At 34.3% G+C, this 24,721-nt stretch overlaps 1 protein-coding gene across 1 annotated transcript in view; it reads left to right on the top strand.

The window, feature by feature from the left end:
* Snx13 (sorting nexin 13) overlaps positions 1-24,721 on the top strand; it is a 116,107-nt gene that overhangs the window by 22,144 nt on the left and 69,242 nt on the right. The window contains exons 2-3 of the mRNA XM_090332728.1: positions 16,423-16,535; positions 20,474-20,576. Of these exons, the coding sequence (XP_090188854.1) occupies positions 16,423-16,535; positions 20,474-20,576 (216 nt within the window). The remainder of the gene's footprint in view (positions 1-16,422; positions 16,536-20,473; positions 20,577-24,721) is intronic.

Raw genomic sequence — 24,721 nt, 5'->3', positions numbered from 1 at the left:
TCAACAAGTTGTGCTGGCAGAACTGGTTAAGCACCTGCAGAAAACTAAAGTTGGATCCTTCTTTGTCACCCTGCACTAGAATTAACTCCAAATCGATCAAAGACCTCGAGGTAAAAGCTGACACACTGAAAACTTTCCAAGAAGGAATAGGAAATACACTAGGCCTCCTTGGCACAGGTAGAACCTTTCTTAATAAGGACCAAGAATCACAACAAATCAGAGAAAAGCTGGCTAAGTGGGACTGCATTAAACTGCAGCGCTTTTGTATGGCAAAGGACATAGCTAGTAAATTAAATAGGAAGCCTACAGAGTGGGAGAAAATCTTCACCAACCAAACAACGGACAAAGGCCTCATATCTAAAATATATCAACAACTCAAAAAATTGAGTCACTGCAAAACTAAAAGTAACAACCATCCCATTGAAAAATGGGCCAAAGACTTAAAGAGAGTTTTCTCTGAAGCAGAAACAAAAATGGCCTGTAGACACATGAAGAAATGCTCAACATCTCTGGTCATAAAAGAAATGCAAATCAAAACGAATAATAACAGATGCAGGAGGGGATGTGGCCAGGAGGGATCACTACTACACTGTTGGTGGGAGTGCAAACTCGTTCAACCACTATGGAAAGCAGTATGGCAGTGCCTCAAAAGGCTAAACATAGAACTCCCCTATGACCCAGCAATTCTACTACTTGGCATTTACCCAACCATCCAAAATCTAGGGCATACTAATTCCACTAGCACAACAATGTTCATTGCAGCATTATTCACCATAGCAAAGATATGGAACCAACCTAGATGTCCCTCAGTTGATGAGTGGATCAACAAGTTGTGGTATTTGTACACAATGGAATTCTATGCTGCTGTCAGAAAGAATGACATCGACCCATTTGTTAGGAAATGGAAAGACTTAGAAAAAATTATATTAAGTGAAGTAAGCCAGACTCAAAGGAATTTAGGCTCAATGGTTTCCCTCATTTGTCATAATCAGTAGAAACCTTGGGCTCTACTAGCAGAGATCTGCAATAGAGCAAAACCTTGATATATATGGCCATATAGTATGAAGCTAATTGAAAGGACCTCCAAGATACTGAAACACAAGCCATATAATGAATGATTGTTGTCCTTAATCTACTATCTTATCTTTCATCTCCTTTGCTGTCTCTTGGGTATCTCATATTGTTACAGTATCTCACTTTGTTATCTGATGTATTGAATTTATTTGTATTTGGTTATTTGAAATTTGATAGGGAAGGGGGAAAAACCAAGAAGGGGGGTGGGGGGTGGGTGGGGGAGATGGTGATGGGTACGAAGACATGTGAGAGGGTATCAATGTATGTGAATTAATGCACCTTCTATCTGGCAAATATCATGTAACCCTTTTATTAATTATAATAAAAATTATTAAAAAAAAGAATTCTGTTCAGTATCAGAGTAGCCTGTGTTATCTAGGGGTATATTTTCTCAGTGTAGTTTTATAGATACATATTTAGACTATCGGTAGGAATGCTGTTGTTATTTTGGGTGTGACAAGTGACATCATTTTCTTCCTTTTTTCTTTTTTTCCTTTTCTTTCTCCTTGTATTGGGATTTGAACTCAGGGCCATGTGCTTAGTAGGCAAGTACTGTGCTACTTGGGCCATTCTCTTAGAACTCCACAATTATTTCTGTCATACTATATGATAGGAAATTTTGATAACAAGTCAACATTTATAATGTCAGACTAGTTTCAAAGCTTCTTCCTAAGGAATATTTGGATTTTTTATATTTAGCTTTGCTGTTGTCTAACCTGAAAGGTGGAATATGAGACTCTAATTTTTATGGCTTACTTGATTTTCAAGTGAATATGAACTTTTTAGTAGAACAGATACAAAGTATACATTACTAAGCACAAGATGTCAGTGTTAGTGATATATTTCTCAAAACCTGAAAAAAAGATATTTGGAAAAGTACCTATAAGTAATTTAATCCAAACTTCTTTTTTTTTTTGTTTTTAAAATTGTGTTTACACTCATGGTTAGATTCTTTAATTTTTGTCTTTGAATATCAATTGCCTGAAAAGACTTTAATCTTGTAACAGATGAGTTATGTTCTTGGAAGAATTTTGGTTACCTTTCTAATTATTTTCCTATAAAAATGTTGTTGGAATATTAACTATAGCATACTGTGCTTTGACTTTCAGATATACTTATATATGAAACAAATCTTTAAAAATTCAGATACAAAAAGGTCTCCAGAAAATGGAAAAATTAATTCATTAATACAGAACACCATAATGTGAGCCATCTTAGTTACCATCTCTTCTCTACCCATTTTACAGATGAAGACATCGAGGTTTAGAGGGGTTAGCTATAAATAGCTATCCTAGAAACTGAGTCTAGAAATTGTTTTCTGACTCACAAAAAAAATACTGACCCAGTGTTTTTCTTTTTTTTCCCCTTTTATTATTTGTTATAAACATGATGAGCAGGGGAGTTAGTTACATAAGGCTTTGAATTCTACTACCCCCTCATTTTCTCCTGCTTTCTCCTCTCCACTCCCGCCACCCCCTAAGGTGTAAAGTTCATTTCCAACATAGTGTTCAGTGAATATCATTGTTGCATTAGTCCTTTGTTCTGCTGTTTCTGTGATTTCCTTTCCCTTCCACAAATGAGATACATTTATATGTGAGATGTATTGATTTTCAACCAGATGTATTTACCCATCTTTTCCAGTGATTACTACAGGTGATGTTGGTCTGTTCTTTCATTCAAGCTGAGTAGTTGTTCTGTTGTGTACTTTATTTTCCTTCTTCAGAGTCTCTGGGAGTGATTTTGAAGGTAAATTTAGTCTATTCGTATACAATATAATGGGCAATAGTCAAAAAAATAGCAGTTCTGAAATTGTCTCTGGTACTTTAAAAAAGTCATTTATAGATTTCAATTGCATATCAGATTCTTTTTCCCTCCATCTTGGCTGTAGTAGTTGGTTAGACTTGGCAGTGAGTTTTTTGAGTGTCCTTAAATTTGAAACCATTGTGTAGTTAACTTTCTGTTGCCGCAACAAATTATCTGAGGAAATGGACTTAATGGAGTAAAGATTTCTTTAGGCTTATAGTTTTAGACATTTTTAGTTCATGACCACTTGGCTTTGTTACTTCTGGGCCTGTGGTGAGGCAGAACATCATGTAGTAGCAATATGGTGGGAAGAAAGTGGATCACTTCATAGTGGATAGGAAACAAAGTCAGGAAGGGACTAGAGGCAAACTTAGCCCTTGGGGCATAACTATAAGGACCTATTGCCTTCAACCAGGGCTTTCTAAGTTTCCAATGTCCATCAGATTATTGATCTATCAGTTCGTTGATTGATGAGGTCAGAGCCTTCATGATGATTTAGGCAATTTAAAGTTAACGCTTTCATAAAGGTTAAGTAGAGGTCAAGTCTCCCGTTTTTGGCTCAGTGTTTACTAAATTATGACCCTTCATTGTCATGGAAGACTGTCTTGCAATGTTTTTCATTCGGTTTTAATCATAAAGAAGGCATCACTAACGTATTTGTGAAGAAAAGTCTTTGTTAACAGCCAAACTTAATTAGGTCTTGTAGAATGGATATGGGTACGTTTTCCGTTACGAGCTAGGTTTTTAAATGTGATACTGGTTTGAGAACAGAAACAATTAGGTCTTGCAAAAATGATTAGCACATTTTCTATTAACATGTTAGTTTTTAAGTGTGATATTAAAAATATCACATTTATAAATAAATACCAGTATTTAATGTGCTATTAAAAATATGTATGGGGTGGTACTAGAAGTGAACTCAGGGCTTTGTGCTTTAAATACAGAGCTTTACCACTTGAGCCCTAATTCTAGGTCTTTTTGTTCCAGTTATTTTTGAGATAGTGTCTCACCTTTTACCTGGGCTGGCCTGACTTCCTTCTGTATGTGTGCCATCTGTCAGAATATACCATAATTACCACAGTGCCAGGTTTTTGCTTCAGATGGGAGTCTCACAAATAAATCCATCTGTCTATCTGTCTGTCTATCTATGGACTGGGCTGTTCTAGAACCAGAGCCCTCCAGATATCAATTTCTGTGGTGGGGGGAGAGGGTGCATGCTTTCATGTACAGCTGTTGGTTGAGATGAGATCTCTCAAACATTTTGCCCAGGTTGGCATAGAACTGTGATTCTCTAATCCATCTTCTGAGCAGCTGTAATACAGACATATAATAAGACATGTTATACAGACATGTAATAGAGACATATAATAAGACATTGGCAGTTGGCCAAATTAACACTTTTTTGTCAAAAGCTTGGTACCTGCTATATGATGGATACTTTTTTCTTTTTACTAGAGAATTATATATTTTTCATTTTTTTAAATATATTTTTTATTGTAATTAATAGAAGGGTTACATGATAATTGCCAGATAAATGGTGCCTTAATTCCCACACATCGATACCCTTTCACATGTCATGGTCCACATTTCCCTTCCCCCCTCCCCCACCACTCATCTTGTTTTCCCCCGTTCCCTATCCAATTTCAGATAACCAAATACAAATATATCTGATATATCAGGTAACAAAGTGAGATAGTGTAACAATATGAGATAACCAAGGGACAGTAGAAGTGATGAGCGATAACATAGTACCTTAAGAACAACAATCATTAATTATTTGGCTTATGTTTGCATCATATTTTAAATGACAAGTTTAACAAACAATTGTTCAAGGAGGGAATCTCTAATTACATTCTCTGGGACTTAGTCTTTAGAACTTAATCAAAATTAGGCTAACGGTTTGTATGTCATAGAAACATCTCAGTTTATGAAATAAAACATTATGATTATAGAGTCATAGGTTTTTCTTGTCTATATAGTTATGTTTGTATTTCCATTACCATGTCCATTGCTTTGGGTATGCAGTTATTGAGTCCTCGCTCTTGTACACTTTGGATTTAATAACCGCATATTAAGGATACCATGCGCCTTTTGTTCCTTAGGTCTTGACTTGTCTCACTCAGCATGATTCGCTCTAGATTCATCCACTTCCCTGTGAATGCCATTATTTTATCTTGTCTGTTGGCTATGTAGAATTCCATTGTGTATATATACCACATTTTCTGTATCCATTCATCTGCAGTAGGGCATCTGGGTTGTTTCCATTGCCTGGCTATTGTGAATAATGCAGAGATGAACATAGCTGAGCAGGTGTCTTTATAATATCCTCGGTCATGCTGTTCAGGATAGATGCCCAGAAGTGGTATGGTGGGATCATAGGGAAGGTCTATTGTCAGTTCTTTAAGGAACCTGCACACTGCTTTCCAGAGTGGCTGAACTAGTTTACAATCCCACCAGCAGTGCAGTAGGGTTCCTTTTTCTCCACAACCCCACCAGCAACTGTCATTGTCTGAGTTCAAAATCTTGGCCATTCTTGTTGGGGTAAGGTGGTATCTTAGGGTTGTTTTTATTTGCATTTCCTTTATGACCGTAGATGATGAACATTTTCTCATATGTTTTTCTGCCATTTTAATCTCTTCTTCTGATAGGTCTCTCTTTAGTTCCCTTGCCCATTTAATGAATGGTTTATTGGGTTTAGGAGGGATTAGTTTCTTGAGTTCCCTGTAGATACTGGATATTAAGCATTTGTCAGATGTATTGTTGGTGAATATCTTTTGCCAGTTAGTTGGCTGTCTCTCTACTTTTGCAACTGTGTTTTTGTCTGTACAGAAACTTTTTATTTTTAGGTAGTCCCATTTATCGAGTCTCTCTCCAATCTGTTGTGACCCTGGGATTCTGTTCAGGAATCTGTTGCCTGTGCCTATGAGTTCCAGTGTCTCTCCTACATTATAATGTAGCAATCTCACGGTTTCTGGTCTGACGGTGAGGTGTTTGATCCACTTTGAGTTAATGCTTTTGCATGGTGAAAGGCTAGGGTCAATTTTTAGTTTTCTGCATGTGGCTGCCCAGTTTTGCCAGCACCAATAATTGAATAGACTGTGTTTGTTCCACTGTATATCTTTGGCTCTTTTGTCAAATACAAGTTGCCTATAGGTATATGGTTCTATTTCTGAGTCTTCTATTCTGTTCCACTCATCTTCTGGTCTGTTTTTGTGCCAGTACCAAGCAGTTTTTGTTACGATGGCTTTATAGTAGAGTTTGAAGTGTGGTATTGTAATACCACCAGCATTGCTCTTTTTGCCTAGAATTGTTTTGGCTATTCTAGGTCTTTTCTTGTTCCATATGAATCTTTGGATTATATCTTCAATTTCCATAAAGAATGTCTTTGGGATTTTGATGGGGATTGCATTGAATTTGTATATCAGTTTTGGCAGGATAACCATTTTCACTATGTTGATTCTCCCTAGCCATCAGCATGGGATGTCTTTCCATTTCCTAGTGTCCTCTTTAATTTCTTTCATTAGGCTTTTATAATTTTCATTGAATAATTCCTTTACTTCTTTGGTTAAGTATATTCCTAAGTATTTTATTCTTTTGGGGGCTATTGCGAATGGGATCATTTTCTTGATTTGGCCTTCTGTTTGTGTATTGTTGGTGTACAAGAAGGCTACTGACTTCTGAAGGTTGATTTTGTATCCTGCCACTTTGCTAAAGTGGTTTATTAATTCTAGTAATTTGGGCGTGGAGTTTGTTGGGTCACTCAAGTAGAGGATCATGTCATCTGTGAATAAGGATAGTTTAAGAATTATATATTTTTAATGTTAGTAACATACAAAAGCATCTAGGGATCAGTTCCCATTTTTAGCAGAAAATAGGTACTTACCCTTTTAACAAACCAGATGGCCCATATGTGGTCACATAAATAGTATTCAATGTGTAATTTCATTAATTAAAAGATACCTACTACAGACATAGGTGAAAATATGTATGAACATATGTATTGTTTCTATTTTATAAAAATTAGACTTTGGTAAAATTCAGAAAGCCATTGTTTATATAGCTTTGACCAAATAAAATAAAAATGTAAACATCAGAAGAAATTTGACACATAGACGGGTTAAACTTCCGCATTGCCTTTGATGACATGGAGAAGCGCTGTTAGGGAGTTCCACTTTATCCACATTGTGTTGAAATCTTTATGTGATTTGCTAAGTGTTTCCTTGTTCTTAATTTGTGAAAAGCTGCCTCCCAGAAAGGCAGATGCTGCCAAGAAAAGGCAAAAATTATAGTAATCCTCCCAAAGCTGATGGAACATTCAAATGATTAAGAACAATTATTCCTTCTGCACAAACCTGCAGAAGGTGGTTAAATGGACAAGAAGGGGATAGTATATCAAATAAGCACGTATTTGTTTTGAAAATTCTTTAGAAGACACTATATGTACCTAAAGTAGTGCGTTTGGACTTCCCAGTAGGCCAAATGGATTGCATACACATAACTTAACTACATATCTAAAAGTAGAGTTATAAAGAGATATTATTTATACTTTAGAAGTTTATATCTCATTCTTGCAGTTCTAAAAAGTCACAAGAAAACACTAAAGAGGCTTCACTAATACTTCTTTGAATTTTTGTGTTCACGTTGGTGTGTGCGTGTGTATATATTGCATTTATCATCCAGAATCATTTTAAAGCTGTTTAAGCAAATGAATCTACAATCCAATTCATTCTTTATTGAAGAAGTAAGTAAACAAACATGAAAGATAATTTACCCAAGTTTACTGTAAGGGATAGAAACCAAAATTGACTACTTTTGTATAAAAGGTTGTTGTTCATACTTAGTAACTAAAAGAAAGTAAAAGAAAAAGGACTGTCTTGTCATTAGGTCTTTTCTACTAAAGATTGTATTTTTAAGGACTGGAAGTATACCATAATTACTTGGTGCATAAAGGGGAATCTGTGAAAGTAAACATGGGATGGGAACTAAAAAAGCTATCAGAAGTAAAAACTGGCACCTCATTTCACATCACAGCATTTCAGCATGAATTTGTTTCATCTCTAATTGTTGTTCTAATTGGTTTTGTTACCTACTCATTAATTCAAATGTCCAGTCAACATGTCTGTTAAGAACCCCAGAATGTACTGTCATTTTTCGTGTTTACCTATTAAGGTAAATTTTGAGTTTGTAACTTTTCAAGTAATGAGAAGCTAGCTTAAATTACAATGGGGCTGCATCTTACCAGGTATTCATTATGTGGGAGGCAATGAGTAAGCCACTGTTATGTCAGGTTTAGTTGGCATAGAATAATGGAAGGTTGGGGAGAGAAAATTAGGTAGAATAATGTGAATCTCAATGCTGGGGATGAGATGGTCGGATAGACACATAATATGTGCCCTTTTGAGTATGTGTTGATTTAATATTCATTTGTTTATTGATGTGACTCATGCCTTGTAATAGATATGTATGTCTGCACTGACTTGCTATATTGTTTTGTAATTATATATGTTAGCCTCCTGCAAGATGATGAACTTGTAGAGTTGATAAAGTATGTGCGATTTGAAATGGATATGTGGTAGATTTTAATATTTAGTGAATGAGAGTAGATGAAAAAACTTCTAATCTAGAAGAGGCAGATAAACATAATAAGTATTATAGAATTTAACAATACAATGAAGTCAGAGAATGCACAGACCTATATTCTGTTTCGGAATAGGGAAGGCTACTTATTAGTAAAGACTTGAATAAACAAAGGTACAATTTTGAGATGGTCCTCTTTTTATGTAGCTTAGTTTCCTCAGATGCTTCTTCACTACTTGAGCCACATCTCTAGCCTGCTTTTTTTTTTTTTTTTTTTTTTTGCCTGTGCTTGAGCTCAGGGCCTGAGCACTGTCCTTGGACTTTCTCAAGGCTAGAGCTCTACCACTTGCGCCTCAGCACCATTTCTAGCTTTTTTCTATATATGTGGTACCAAGGAATGAACCCTGGTCTTCATGCATGCTAGGCAAGCACTCTACCACTAGGCCAAACTCCTGGCCCCATCTAGCCTGCTTTTTTGTTGGTTATTGTGAAAATGAAGTCTTACAGGCATTCCCACATTAGTGGGGTAGTGAAAAGGACTGACTGACTTACAAAACAAGATTAGTTGGGTTAGTTGGGGGTTGAATGTATATAGTCACATTATAAGAAACTAAAAACATCTTTGTAGACTTTCTTCTGCTTAAAGATGTTCATTGTGTACTTGCAAAGTAGTTCTTATTTTCCTTGGTCCCCTTATTTCCTTTATTCTTGCTTATTGTAACAGATTATAGAAAATTCCCACTGACAGATCCTATTTGTGATTTCCTGATTTTTCTCCTTCACAGAACAAAGCTGAATGCTTCTTGAGTCAATGAGCTTATTGTCTTTGAAGGTTTTGTTATTACACCAAACTGAAGAGAAGGAATAATTAAATCAGATATCTCTTTGTGAAATTGACTTGTGTTTATATCTTAGCTTCCACTAAGAAGTAGATTGTTTGCCATTGAAAAAAATATATTACCCTTGTGGTGTTTTTCCCTCAGAATGTAACCAACATGAATAGGAGATTTTTGTTTGTTTTTCTGTCTGTCAAAAGTCAAGGATCTAGATATATTTAGGCATATACATGGATATATGCATATAATGTGAAAGATTTATAATTCTTGCTTAACTCTAAAACTACTCTTTTTTTCTTTCTATTGAATTTTATTGTCAGGTAGTGGGTACATTATTTCTTGTATTTTATTGTCAGGTAGTGGGCACATTATTTCTTGAATATTGATACCCCTTCCCATTTTTTTCTCCTATTTTCCCTCCTTCCAACCCCTCCCAACTATCATCTTTTTCCCCTTCCCTTCCCTATTTCAAAAAACAAATTAACATTTGATCACAAAATATCAGTGTTATAGAATTTACTGACTAGTAACTACCCTAATTCCTAAAGCCATGAGTTATAAATCACATTTTAATAATCCTTGTACCAAATTTGCTCTTTTTTAATTATTTTGCCTAATGAAAATCTTCTGAATGTGAGGGATGTTTTTAATGTCTGCATTGTATTTTTTTAAATTGTATTTTATTGTTGGGATAGTTTATAGAGGGGTTACAGTTACATTCATCAGGTGATGGGTACATTACTTCTCGAACCTTGATACCCCTTCCCATGTAAAACTGTCTTTTTTAAAATTGAGATTTATTTTTACTGTAATTAATAGAAGGGTTACATTATATTCACCAGATAGAAGGTGCATTACTTCACAAACATTGATACCCTTTCTCATGACATGGTCCCCATTTCCCTCCCCCCTTCACCCCCTTCCTCCCCCCCTGCTCATCTTGATTTCCCCCTTCCCTATCCAATTTATAACCAATTAAGCACATATAAAATATATCATATAACAAGGTGAAATATTGTAACAATATGAGATAACCAAGGGATAGCAAAAGATATGAGAGATAACATAGGACATTAAGGACAACAATCACTCATTATATGGCTTTTGTTTCCTTATCCTGGATAAAACTACCCTTTTAAGACAATTTAAAAGAAGCTTTAGAACTGCTTAAGGCTTGGAAATATTGTCTTTTTAATTCTCCCTCTACAATTCATAAATCTCTTTATTGTAGCACTTGTCAGACTTACATTATTGTTGCATATATATCTTATTTTACCATTTCTTTTCTTTCCTTTGTTTCTTTCTTTTTTTTTAAATGGGCTTGGTTATGTAGCTTAATCAAGCCTTGAACTTTGGATCATTTTGCTTTTTTCATCTAAACACTGGGATTACAGATGGCAAACTTGATGTATATTTTATCTTTTAAGCTTGAGGAAAAACATATTAGAGTTTTCTGATTTACCTTTGCATCAGTAAGGCCCAATAAATACTGGCCTAATTACTACAGGATCACTAGGAAACCTGTAAAATACTTTGAAGGTTAATAGTTTTTGTAAAACGTACTTTCTCACATATATAGTAGAACATTAAAACTCATTACTTAGCTCCATATTTTTCAAATAGACGTATATATGTTGTATCACTCTTACTTAATCATGAGAAAAATTTAATCACAGGTTAGTCTGTTGTGCTTTAAATATACACATGTTTTGGCAGGTTTTTTTCCTACATTTAAATAAGTAAAATTATTTTTGTACATGCATTTTATGATTATTGTCTTTTTTGTTCTCTCTCTCTTCTAGTACTGAACCTTGAACTCAGAGTTGCTTAGTTTGCTTGCTCTTGGTTTGTGCTGTTCCATTTGAGTCATACCTCCAGCTATTAATGTGTGTCTATGTGTGTGTGTGTAAATTTGAATTTGAGTAGTATAATTGCATCATTTTTGAGCATTTATATACTATTATCTTCTTCACTGCTTTGTAAGTTATTCATAGCAGTAAATAGGATGGTATATAGAATGTTTGGTACAATTTTGGTTTTTAGATACGGAAATTATGAATAACCATTCATGGATGTAGAGATTTTAGGAAGGCTTATGAATATACAACTATCCTTGGTTAGAGATAGTTTTGGCAGCTTGTTAGAAATGAATTACAGGCACTGTTCCAGATACACTGAACGAAAATGTACATTTTAAGACTTAAGTACTGCCAGACTCTGGTGGCTCATATATATAATCCTAGCTACACAAGAAACTGAAATCTAAGGATTTTAGTTGAAAGCTAGCTTGAAATTCCAGGCAGGAAATATCCATCAGACTCTTGTCTATAAATAGCACAAAGTGGGAGATGGATTGTGGCTCTGGTGGTAGAATACCAGCCTTGAGTGCATAAGCTAAGGGACAACATCTCGGCCCTGAGTTCTCAAGCCCCTTATGGGAACCCAAAAAACAATCCCCAACTATGCACTTGTCTTTAGTTTATAAGCAGTGCAGAAGATGATCTTAAAGGTTTCTTGGATTGAATAAGCAGCATGAGTATTTCAGTGTTTAGCAAAGAAAATGGTGACAATATTAAGGATTAAAAAAAACTAGCTATATAAATTTCATTAAAAATTTTTATTTTATTGTTCAGGTGATATATAGGGGGCTTGTAGTTACATTCATCAGGTAGTGAGTAAATTATTTCTTGAACATTGTTACCCCCTCCCATGTTTTTCTCCCACGTTCCTCCCTCACCTCCTCCCATTCATTTTGTTTTTCCCTTACCTTCCCATTTGCAAATACATAAACATAAATAAAATATACCAGGGCTATATAGATTTCTTTTTTTCTTTCCTTGTATGTCATGTGTTGAGGTAATAAACTGTATTTGTGAAATATTGTTAACATTGTGCATAGTGCAAAATTAGCCTAATCTCATCAGTATTATTATTTTAGGAAATAATTAGAACTCAGAAATGTTAAGTGATGTTGGATTGAGTATTTAATAGCATGAAACTGTTTTTGACACTGTGCAATCTGATATTTTAGTGACACAGATTAACAGCAAAGCAAATGAACTGTTTGTTTGAGTTGCTTGATAAGAATATTATTAGTCACTGGAATTTAAAAGGTTCTCCAGGACTGGGTTCTATCTAAGTAGTAGAGCATTTGTCTAGTATGTGTGAGGGTTCTAGTTTACCACTATTGAATCTTCATCTTCACAACAAACAAAACAAAAGTGACAAGATAGAAAAACAATAAAAACTTTCTCTCAAATTAACAAAAGTGTTATTTCATAAATTTTGAAAAACATGTGATAGTAATTTCTTTTTTTTTTTGGCCAGTCCTGGGCTTGAGCTCAGGGCCTGAGCACTGTCCTTGGACTTTCTCAAGGCTAGAGCTCTACCACTTGAGCCTCAGCACCACTTCCGGCTTTTTTCTATGTATGTGGTAACGAGGAATCGAACCCTGATCTTCATGCATGCTAGGCAAGCACTTTAACCACTAGGCCAAACTCCCAGCCCCTGTGATAGTAATTTCTGATCACTGCTAAATCATCAGCACTGGTAAAGTATAGATATTTATGAATTTTATTTGAGTGACTAGGAGATATGTGTGGGTGTGTATGTGTATATGATAATGTATGTGTGTGGTTTTGCTGTCTTTTAAATAATAGTAGACCTGTGAGATCTAGAAAGATGATTTTTTTTAGACAAATTGAGAATCTCCCTTGTTACCTTGTTAATTTTTTCCATACCAACTACTTTTGATGATTTTTTAAAAAATTCTTTACATGTGAAAGATATAATTCAAATGTTTGAGCATATAAAATATTTTTTAAAGAATTTATTAACGATTTTTACATCATATTTTAAATGACAAGTTTAACATACAAGTGTTCAAGGAGGGAATCTATTTACAATCACTGGGACTTAGTATTTAGAACTTAATCACAATTAGGCTAAGGGTTTGTATGTCATAGAAACATATTAATTTATGAAATAAAACATTATGTCTGTAGAGTCATAGGTTTTTATGTCTAGATAGTTATGTTTGTATTTCCATTACCATGTCCATAGCTTTGGGTATACAGTCATTGAGTCCTCGCTCTTGTACTCTTTGGATTTAATAGCCACATATTAAGGATACCATGTGCCTTTTGATCCTTAGGACTTGACTTGTCTCACTCAACATGATTCGCTCTAGATTCATCCACTTCCCTGTGAATGCCATTATCTTATCTTGTCTGTTGGCTATGTAGAATTCCATTGTATATATATATATACCACATTTTCTGTATCCATTCATCTGCAGCAGGGCATCTGGATTGTTTCCATCGCCTGGCTATTGTTAATAGTGCAGAGATGAACATAGTTGAGCCAGGGTCATGCTGTTCAGGATAGATGCCCAGAAGTGGTATGGTGGGATCATAGGAAGGTCTATTGTCAGTTCTTTAAGAAACCTCCACACAGCTTTCCAGAGTGGCTGAACTAGTCTGCATTCCCACTAGCAGTGTAGTAGGGTTCTTTTTTCTCACAACCCTGGCAGCAACTGTCATTGTCTGAGTTCAAAATCTTGGCCATTCTTGTTGGGGTAAGGTGGTATCTTAGGGTTGTTTTTATTTGCATTTCCTTTATGACCATAGATGATGAACATTTTCTCATATGTTTTTCTGCCATTTTAATCTCTTTTTCTGATAAGTCTCTCTTTAGTTCCCTTGTCCATTTAGTGAATGGTTTATTGGGTTTAGGAGGGATTAGTTTCTTGAGTTCCCTGTAGATACTGGATATTAAGCATTTGTCAGATGTATTGTTGGTGAATCTCTTTTCCCAGTTGCTTGATATAAAATACTTTTTATAGCTAAAACCAATCACCTATAGTTAACAGCAATTTGAGAAACTACTAATGGTAGCTTTATCAAACTTAGACATAAACATTTCCTTGGTTTTAATTTTAAAACCTGTGAAAATATTTTTAAGCAATAAGCTGTTTAGTTTTGGAAAAATAGATTAACATAAATCTGTGTATAGGAAGCATAATATTGCTAATACTAGGTTAAATCTCATTGAAAAAAATATATTGAGTTATCTGGGTCATATCTGCTTTCAGCTCTCTGGGGAGTTTACAAATACTCTTTTCTTGAGGTATTAGTTGATATCAGTGGATAAAGTTTTGTGTTGTTCTTGAGAAAAAGCATCTCTTTTCTGTAGCTGAATCTTTGGAAATACTGTAGTGTGGATCCAGTATTGTATGCTCAGCAAAAGTGTTGTTAGAGGGATTGGGCTGCTCTGCTTTGTTCTAAATCACTATGTTCTACTTTCAATCTGAAAAGAAAGTCAAGGGAATCACTTCTGTAGGTAAAACAGTATTCCCAGATGGCTAAGGTAGTGGAATATGAAAGCCCAGCATTTTATGGTTAAAAAGTCATAGTGGTCAGTATGAGGAAAAATGATTAATTTTAAAAAAGCACTGAGCAACAGTCATGTTATGCTGTAGGGGAAAAAGTACAAGACAGAAAGACTCCCGTGAAGTACACAGAAGATTTGAATAAAATGGAACAATATTATTTTGCTACAGGGAGACATGGTATTCTAAATAAATTCTAAATAATTTGTCAGGATTTCTGATAATATATTATCTTTTGATTCAGGGCTGCTGAAAGTAGTCAATCCACAGTTGACTTTTTTCATTATGATACTTTTTCCTGCTTGTAAACTTATGAGGGTTTGTTTCTTCCCTTGTAGATGATGAACTTATGAAGGGTACTTTGGGTTCCTTGTTTTTTCCTCAGAACCTGAAATTGTGCTTTAGCACATAGGACATAGTCAATGACTGTGAATAATGAATGAATGAATAAAACTCTTCTTTCTTTCATAACCATAGAAGTTACTATTTGTTTCATAGTCTTTTGGTCCTTAGTTTTTTTAGATTAGCATCCTATAATGCTTTCTATTATTTTCTTTTAGTTCTTTGTCATTGTTTCATTCCTATAAGACATTCTTCTCTGTGCTACTTAATGGTAGAATGAGACAAATGCTTTCTTTGTGTATACCTCCTAGGGCAGGGCACTTGGATATAGAAGTTTGCTGAACTGAATACATTCACTGATTCATAATGACATAAAATTCCTAAAATCGACTTTGCCCTTAACAAAAGGAGTATTTTTACTAAACAGAGCAATTTTATTTAAAATAATTTTATAAAAAAGGAGTATTTTTACTAAACAGAGCAATTTTATATAAAATAATTTTATAAAAAGGTTGGGAGACTTTTTGGAAACACTTTGCTTTGGAACTTATGGTATATTTTGGACTTTGAAATTTGAAACTTTTGTGAATAAAATTTTATTAGTTTCAGAACACCATTTAAACAACATAAAAAATACTACAAAGTGGCACTGTGGCTCAAATGGCAGAACACTAGCCTTGAGCTGATGAACTCAGGGACAACATGCAGGCTCGAGTTCAATCCCCCCAACCAACTCCCTCACCCCCACCCCCCAAAATTACAAAAATCTAGGCTGGGGATTTGGCCTAGTGGTAGAGTGCTTGCCAGAAGACGAGAGCTTGATTCCATGGAACCATATATATAGAAAAAGTCGGAAGAGCCAGAAGTGGTGCTGCGGCTCAAGTGCTAGCGTTCTAGTCTTAAGAAAACCCAAGGACAGTGAGTGCTCAGGCCCCGAGCTCAAGCCCAGGACTGGCCAAAAAAAACAAACAAAAAAAACTATGCACTTTTACTTTGATATTTAATTTTTAGAAAATGTCTATGCTGTAGTTTCTGGGGCTTACATTAAATTTACTAAATAGAGATGATGGCCTGTTTAATCTTATGTATGATGTATTTGTAAATGTAAGTATGTAGATATTCTATAAAAATTTTATTATGTTTTTCATGCTAGTTTTGCACTTAATGTATGTAACTTTCTTGCTGTACTTTTCTTTGCCTTACCACTAGATTTTACTTTAATCATTGATGATGCTCTTTGTATTTTTTATTTTTGAGTATATTTACAGAAGTAAATATTTCAATACTTACTGATAAATTATCCTTAATATTTAAAATGAAAAATTTAAAACTATAATAGTTTTGCTGGTTTATTTCTAATTCATAAGTAGAATTATTTATTTTTGTTTTGTTTTATTCCAGGCCAGTCTATCCATATGGGGATGGGGAAGCCTTGGCATTGTCCTTTTTCTGATAACTTTTGGACCCTTTGTAATATTTTATTTGGCATTTTATATCCTCTGCTTTGTGGGTGGGTAAGTACACTGAATAATAATTTGTCATATAATTTATATTGTTTAAAGCAAAACTGAAAACTAGGGGTATTATTTATTTCTGAATGGTGTTTTTACAAATTGTGTTTGCATCAAATATAGGTGGCCGTCTTCAAAATTAAATTGCAGCTTTTGAGGATTACATTTTTATAATATGAAATGTTTTAAGATTTAAAAAATCATTTTGACATTATTCACCTTTTAGAGGTGAAAATTTATTCCTTATGATAGTAATTTAACGAGATGCTACACCAAATTTTGCATTGTAGAACGTAATATTTTATTGATTAGTTTCAAATAATAATGTTAATTATTGCCTCTAATGAGTATTATATCTTTGGTCTAGACAAATAAGTACATGATTTTGGGGTTTCTTTATTATAGTTATTTATGTTTTACAATATGTTTTCCTGTAAGTTCATGAGCCTTTACAGAGGAGGTTTTGGCCATACCTTATAGCTTCCTATGAAGAACATTTGATATTAGACCTGAATTGTAAAAAAATATGTAGATAAATGAGACATTTGTTATTTAGACTCTCTAGCTATGGTAGGTAGCTTAGCTGAAAGAGTATTTTGTTTTTAATGTGTAATTTACTCTTTAATTAAAGATCTTAGGAGATCTTTAAAAAAATCTTTGAGCCTGTAGATTTGAAGGATTTAGCTGAAGTAAACATAGCATGTATAGACAGTGGTAAGAGACACCATGTAAGATTTAGAAGGAAGCAGTGGCTTCTGAATACATTTGTCAGTTTCTTTCAGGATATGGATTTGAAAGTAATATGAATGGATTTAACAATAATTTGTAATATGAACATTATTGAATGAAAAGTCATTCTAAAGAACACAGTATTTTGTGTTAATTCAGTATTTCATAATACTTATCTAAATCTGATACTTTATTTTGAAATAAGTAAGCCTATTTCAGCCTTAGGAGTCAAAAAACGTGGAGTTCAGAGTATCTTTATATAGGCCTGCCACCAGGTGGGCTTCAAAGTACATTCCTCCACATTAAAGGTTACCTTTCTTGTTCAGAGTCAGGCTGATTTTGCTGCAACGGTGGTTTGTCTTGAGGAGGTAATAATATCAAAAGGAGAGGTTTATTCTCATTTTACTAACTGGATTGGTCCATGTTAAGAGTGAAAAATTTAAATCCAATTGGGATTTAAAACTACCAATACTTTGTCAGGGAAATAGATTTCAGCATTAGAGATGAAGGTGGAGAGAGAAGAATAATTTCTCTTAAACTAAACTCTGTGTAACATTTGAAACACAGTTTGATCAGCCTGTTCATTTTAATCTCGTATATACTGTACTTTATTGATGTTTTTCTGAATTTATTAATTTGTTAGTGCATTATTTAAAAAGCTCTTGGATTATTAACAAAATTCTGTATAATTTTAGGTTAGATTGGTTTTTGAATTTTGTGATGTGAGTTCCAAAACCGGTTTACATAATCTCTAGAGTAATATAAAATATAATATTCCAAGTCCATGCTTAAGTCATAAATATAGATGTAGACTACGTTGATCTCAGTGATAGTCACTAACATGGTGAAGCTAATTCTGTTTCTACTAGAAGATCTCTGAAACTCATCTGAGGAAGATTACGTATTTATAGACTATTTAAGTATGGTCAATGATTATTACAATTTTCTGAGTCAAAACTTTTTTACTTGTCTTCAATGAAGCATGGTTGTTCCTTTAATGTAATTTAGTGCAGTTTAATGCACTATGAATTAGAACAAGGATAAGCTCCTTAAAATCAGGTGATGACATATATTTCATAAATTTAGAATCATTTCTTAGTTTGGATATATTTTCAGATTCTTGTAAGTTTTCCCTCTCCCCTTGATGGATGTATTGAATTCAGGTCCTGTGCTTGCTGGTAAGTGCTGTAACACTTGAGCCACTTCCCAAACCTTCACTAAAATAATAAAGTTTTTGTTGTCTTTTCTTTCAAATTTACTTTTTATTTTTTACCAGTCCTGGAGCTTGAACTCAGGGCATAGCACTGTTCTTGAGATGGCTCAAGGCAACACTCTACTACTTGAGCCACAGCACCACTTCTGGCTTTTTCTGTGTATGTGGTGCCAAGGAATCGAGCCCAAGGTTTTTGTGCATGCTAGGTGAGCACTCTTAACACTAGCCCACACTCTCAGCCCTCTGTTATCTTTCATAAAATACCAAATTTGAAGGGAATTATAATTACAGTTTTCTATAGACTCCTTTTAAAAAATTTTGATGAAAAATACTAACTTCTGCTGTTTACCCATCTAGAATGTATACATTTTTTTGTACAACGAGAGCTAATGTTTTATTTTTGGATATAATGGGAGCTTTGCAATATTAAACATACCTGTCAGTACCATATTATGTTAGTTTGTGGCATTCTGTTGTATTTTGGGGTTATATATCCATTTGTAGCATCTGGGTTTTCTTAAACAGTACAGCAGGAGCTGTTAGAAACTTTGTGATTCAAACTATTCTTCATCTTTCATTTTTGGTATCATAGTGTTTTTTTTCAGTATGATTCATTAAGATATTTAGGAAAAAAGTGACTACTAAATTGTGTTTGTAATCATGCTTAATATTCAGTTTTATATATTGTAAAACTGAAATATAAGGCCAGTTTGAAACTTGTGTCAAATGTGACACAGTTTAAATTTACTGGTAATTCTTAGTAATAGATACAAAGGATTGTTTTAAGTTCATTAATAATTTTGCATAATAATGAAATGTATGACATAGATTGTAAGTTTATGTTTAATTCTGTGATTAACCTCCTTTTTTTTTTTTGCCAGTCCTGGGCTTGAGCTCAGGGCCTGAGCACTGTCCTTGGACTTTCTCAAGGCTAGAACTCTACCACTTGAGCCTCAGCACCACTTCCGGCTTTTTCTGTATATGTGGTACCAAGGAATCGAACCTGGGTCTTTGTGCATGCTAGGCAAGCACTTTAAGCACTAGGCCAAACTCCCGGCCCTGTGTTTAACCTCTTAATAAAAGAATCAGGGCTGGAGGTATGGCTCAAGTGTTGAGTACCATTGGTAAACTAGAAGAGCTCAGTGAGACTGCGTGGCCTCATTTTAGAGCCCAAGTACCAATACATACACACCAAAATAAAATAAAAATAAAACAATTGGTTTAAAAACATTCTTGAAGAAGAGTAGAATGGCAGGTAGTAACAAAGAGCAGCCTGAAAATGATTCAAGTAGTGAAGGATGGCCATATTTAGTTTTCCGTTGTTTCTCAGTTACTCCAATTACTGTGAAATCTTTATAAGATTAAAACTCCATATACTTTTGTGTTTTTCTAAGGCTTTGGTTAATTGACAAAAAAATAGAATGATAATCGCAATAAGGTTTAGTCAGTATTTACTATGTCTAGACCAGTGCTTAATTTACATAGTTCCTTTGTTCTAAAAATGATATTTTGAGATAAAATTATATATCGTTTTTCATAATTCAGGTCTTGTTTGAAAGCAAACCACAAATTGGATCATTGTTTACTCTGTGGCCAATAATGGAAAGTTCCGTTAACATTAACACTTCAATTTACATACTTAACAGAACTGTAGAATTAGGTCTTTTAGTGATGTTTTTCTTCTTTTTTATTTTTAAGTTGCCTACTTATTTAATAAAGATTAGTTTTTCTAAAATTAAAAAAATTTAAGCTACTTTTTGAAATAAGCATTTAATTAAAACTTCGCAAGGCATTATATATTTTATAAAAATATTTATAGTTGTTTTAAACTTGAGAATATAACAAGATCTATTTCTTGTTTGCCAGATTTCTAAACCAAATTTTTAATGAAAAAATGGTAAAATCTGAAACATATATTTCATAGTAGATAGTTTTGTATATGTAATTATTCTCTCTCTCCCTCTCTCTCTTTCTCTCTCTCTCTATTTTTCCCATCTAGGGGCTTAGTGGTTACTCTTCTGTTTGGAAAAACAAATTCAGAAAAATACCTAGAGCAGTGTGAACACTCATTTCTTCCTCCTACATCAACTGGGGTTCCTAAGGTAAATAGCATGAGGGAATGGCAAATCGCAAAGTTAATTTCTCTGCAATGATTGTAAATGTGATCATCAATTATAGTTTGGCATATTTTTCTATTGATTAATGCTCACTAGAAATTTATGAGTATTTATCTGATATTTAGAAAACATATTTACAGGGATCTGAGAATAGAGGAATGAAAATATAGTATAAGAAGTAAATATATTCAGATTTACTCTATGTGCTGCATACATCTATGGAAGTATTGCAGTGAAACCCTATATAGTACAAATACAATATAAAAAATAAAAGAATTAATTGGTAAACATTTCAGTGTTATATAAAAATGTGGTAATGCAAATTTGCAAAAAGGTGGCTTAATTTAGATGTTTTCTTAAGTTTTAACATAAAATATTAAAGCATCATACTTACATACTGTACTTATTACTGAAATGAATTTTACTTCTGACTTTCATATCATGTCTTTAAATACTTAATTTTTTTCTTAGCATTACCTATTAATGCATATCAATTATATAGATTTGTCAGTTTCACTCTGACATATATGAATATCTATTCATATATCTTGCTTTGATCATGTATACTTTCGTTTCTGCTTTCTTACTTTCCCTTCTCCCACCTTCAATTCCTCTTGTACTTTCTGGGTATTTTGTTTGTTTTGCTTTTTCTCTCCAGGAAAGTAACAAATAACATGATACTTGTTTTCCTCATTTGAGTTTATGATGTCTTTCACCGCCATTCATTTGCCTGCAAATGACTTGAGTTTATTCTCTTTTTTTTTGGTTGGCCCATTGGGTTTGAACTCTGGGCTTGGGTACTGTCACTGAACTCTTCAGCTCCAGATTAGGGCTCTGCTGTGTTGAGCCACAGCAATACTTCTGGTTTTCTGGTGGTTAATTGGAGATAAGAGTTTCATGGACTATCATACTTAGTCTGGCTTTGAACCACAATCTTCAAATCTCAGCCTCCTGGGTAGCTAGGATTACAGGAGTGAACAACTGGTGCCCAGCTGAATTCATTCTTTTTTGTGGTTGACTAATACATCATTTTATTTTTATATATATATTTCATTTTTTTCTGCCTTATATTTATGCTGATTTCATATCTTGGCAATTGTGAACTATGATAAACTGGCTAGTTGTCCTTTTTGTATACTGACTTCATGTCTGTCAGATTAATATCTACAAGTGGTATAATTGGATGTAATACTTGTAACTTCTTTGTAACTTGAAATTAAAAAAAAAAAAACCTTTCCACCAGAAATTTCATATCCTTTGAGTTTGTTCAGAAGTCTTGAGGAGATAGACCTTTGCATTTTTTTTGGAAACATTTCATTTTCATCCAGTTTATCTTGTTAAGATCTGAATAATAAACCATAGTACTGAGTAATTTTTAATAGATAATCTTACAAAGTACTTTTCACTTGCTATTTAGAAATACAACATATATTGTGAAAAAACTTTTAATTGTTCCATCTTATACTATATACTTTATATATACGTAAGATCTAATAAATGTATGGCTAGGTGATTATTATTGTGCAAGCATCCTAGAGCGTATATATATATATATATATATTTTGTATTTTATTTAATATTGTTGGGGTAATGTATAGAGGGATCACAATTACATTCGCCAGGTAGTAGGTTCATTACTTCTCACACATTGATACCTCTTCTCATGTTTTTGTCCCTATTTCCTTCCCCCAGCCCTCCCAGTCATCTTGTTTTTCCCCTTCCCTTTTCCATTTCAAATAAACAAATAAACGTATATACAAAAAGAAGAAAAGAGAAATAATACAGTATATTAAGAACAACAATCATTCAAGATAAAGCTCTTATTTCCATATCCTAGAGATCCTTTCATTTAGTCTCATACTAATATGACCCCTATGTACATAGGTTTTGAGCTATTGTAGTCCTCAACAAGGAGAGTCCTAGATGTGTACTATTACAAATGAGGGAGGAAACTGTTGAGCCTGTTTTCTTTTGGGTCTGGCTTACTTCACTTAATATGATTTTTTTTCCCAAGTTAGAGTGCATAATTCTTATACTTAGAATGATATGCCCTTTTTATACTCATGGTCTAGCCTGTTGCTCTTAGGCAGCAAACCTAGATAGTATGTTATTGTAGTCTATACCTAACACTTAGGCTATACTAAGTTTGTAAAAATGTACAGATTTATTCAATAATAAGTAACTTGTAGGTTTCCGTAACTTTCTTCTATGTATGCTTATTTTTTTAATTATATTAATAAGTTATTTATTTATTTTGCCAGTCCTGGGCTTGAGCTCAGGGTCTGAGCACTGTCCTTGGACTTTCTCAAGGCTAGAGCTCTACCACTTGAGCCTCAGCACCACTTCTGGCTTTTTTGTATGTATGTGGTACAGAGGAATCGAACCCAGGTCTTCATGCATGCTATGCGAGCACTCTACCACTAGGCCAAACTCCTGGCCCCTCATAAGTTAAGTACTGGAGCTTGAACTCAAGGTCCTGTTCTTGCTTGGCTTATTTCGATTGAGGCCTGCACTCTATTACTTGAGCCAGAGCTCCAGTTCAGGTTTGCTATTAATTGGAGATAAGAATTTCTCAGATTTGTCTGCCCAGTTAACTTAGAACCATGATCCTCAGATCTGAATTTCTTGAGAAGCTAGCAGAGCAACTGATAGCCAGCTTATTAACACACTAAAAAAATCTTCAAGCCTTTTGTTTCATTTGTAAGAATAGTTTAAAACACAAACACCTAATACCAAAAAATTCTCTCTCCCTCCTCCTTCCTTCTCTCTTTCTCCCTCTCTTTTCCCCCTCCCTCTCTCTCCCCCTCTCCCCCTCCTCTCTTTCTCTCTTTTCTTGACCTGATCAGGGACTTCCTTTTCTATATCCTGTCCTGTTAGAAGGCCTTTAGGAGAAGCAGCTGTCTCTGTGCCTTCTTCTGGAATCCCTCTTCAGAGACTTTTCCTGGGGCTGAGGCAGTACAACTGTTCATGGTGATTTCTTTTTTTCTTTTTTTTTTTTTATCATAGATTTGCTTTTGTGTCATGAGCATTACTGTCTACTATTGAAACCTTTTTAGTGTTGGAGTCCCTATTTTCAGAATTTTAAAGAAGGTGCTCAAATGAGGTCATGAAAAGCTTCTGTTGAATCTTTAAATTTTCCTGAGCCCGTCCCCTCTCCTTTGATAATTTTCTTTTCTCTTGTTTCTTTTTCACCTAATGTTAACAAAGCTATTGGAATTTTTCAGGACCTTCGTAACTTCATAAATCCACTTTGTAGTAAATCTGGTAAATTATTACCAGAATGTTTTGAAGTAAATAACAGTATATATATGCGCCTAGAATTACAATTTTTAAGCAACTCATACTGCTAGGCATTTGTGGCTCATTCCTGTAGTCCTAGTGACTCAGGAAACAGATCTGAGGATTGTGGTACCAAGCTAACATAGAAGTTCATAAGTTTGTCAAGTTAACCAGCAAAAAGGTCTGTAGAGGCTCTGTGGGTCAGGTGGTAGAATGACAGCTGATAGCAAAACAGCCAAATAAGAGCTTCAGGCCCTAAGGTCAAGCTCTAGTACTGATACCAAAAAAAGAAAAAAAAGTCTCTTTTGCTTTTTACCTCATTCTGCTCTTGACCTTTCTAAGTAAAGAAAAGAAAAGGAATATATTTTGCTTAAATTATCTTTAAAACGATTTGTAAAAATTATTTATTTTAGCTGGGTACCATGGCTCATGCCTGTGATCCTAGCTACTCAGGAGGCTGAGATCTGAGAATTGCAGTTCAAAGCCAACCCAGTCACTAAAGTCTGTGAGACTCTTATCTCCATTTAACCACCAGAAAACCAGAAATGGTGCTGTGGCTCAACGGGGTAGAGTGGTAGCATTGAGCTGAAGAGCTCAGGGCAAATGTCCAGGCTCAGAGTTTTAAGTCCCATGACTGACCCTCTTTTCCCCTCCAAAAAAATTATTTTATGGCTAATGTGCTCCTGATTCTGACTGAAGAGCTAGGGGGATGAATGAGATTTGACTGTCAGTAAGGTACTTCATAGTTTCCAAGTTCATTGAAATACGGCAGCTTTTCTGCATTCCAAATTATCTTCACTAAATTTTTGTGGATAGTGTTTTGCCAATGATAGATTCTCAAGAAATGAGTA

The sequence above is a fragment of the Megascapheus bottae genome, chromosome 5 (assembly GCF_031878675.1).
Source record: "Megascapheus bottae isolate mThoBot1 chromosome 5, mThoBot2.hap1, whole genome shotgun sequence".
In the NCBI taxonomy this organism is placed as follows: domain Eukaryota; kingdom Metazoa; phylum Chordata; class Mammalia; order Rodentia; family Geomyidae; genus Megascapheus; species Megascapheus bottae.
This window is presented reverse-complemented; position numbering and strand designations above follow the sequence as displayed.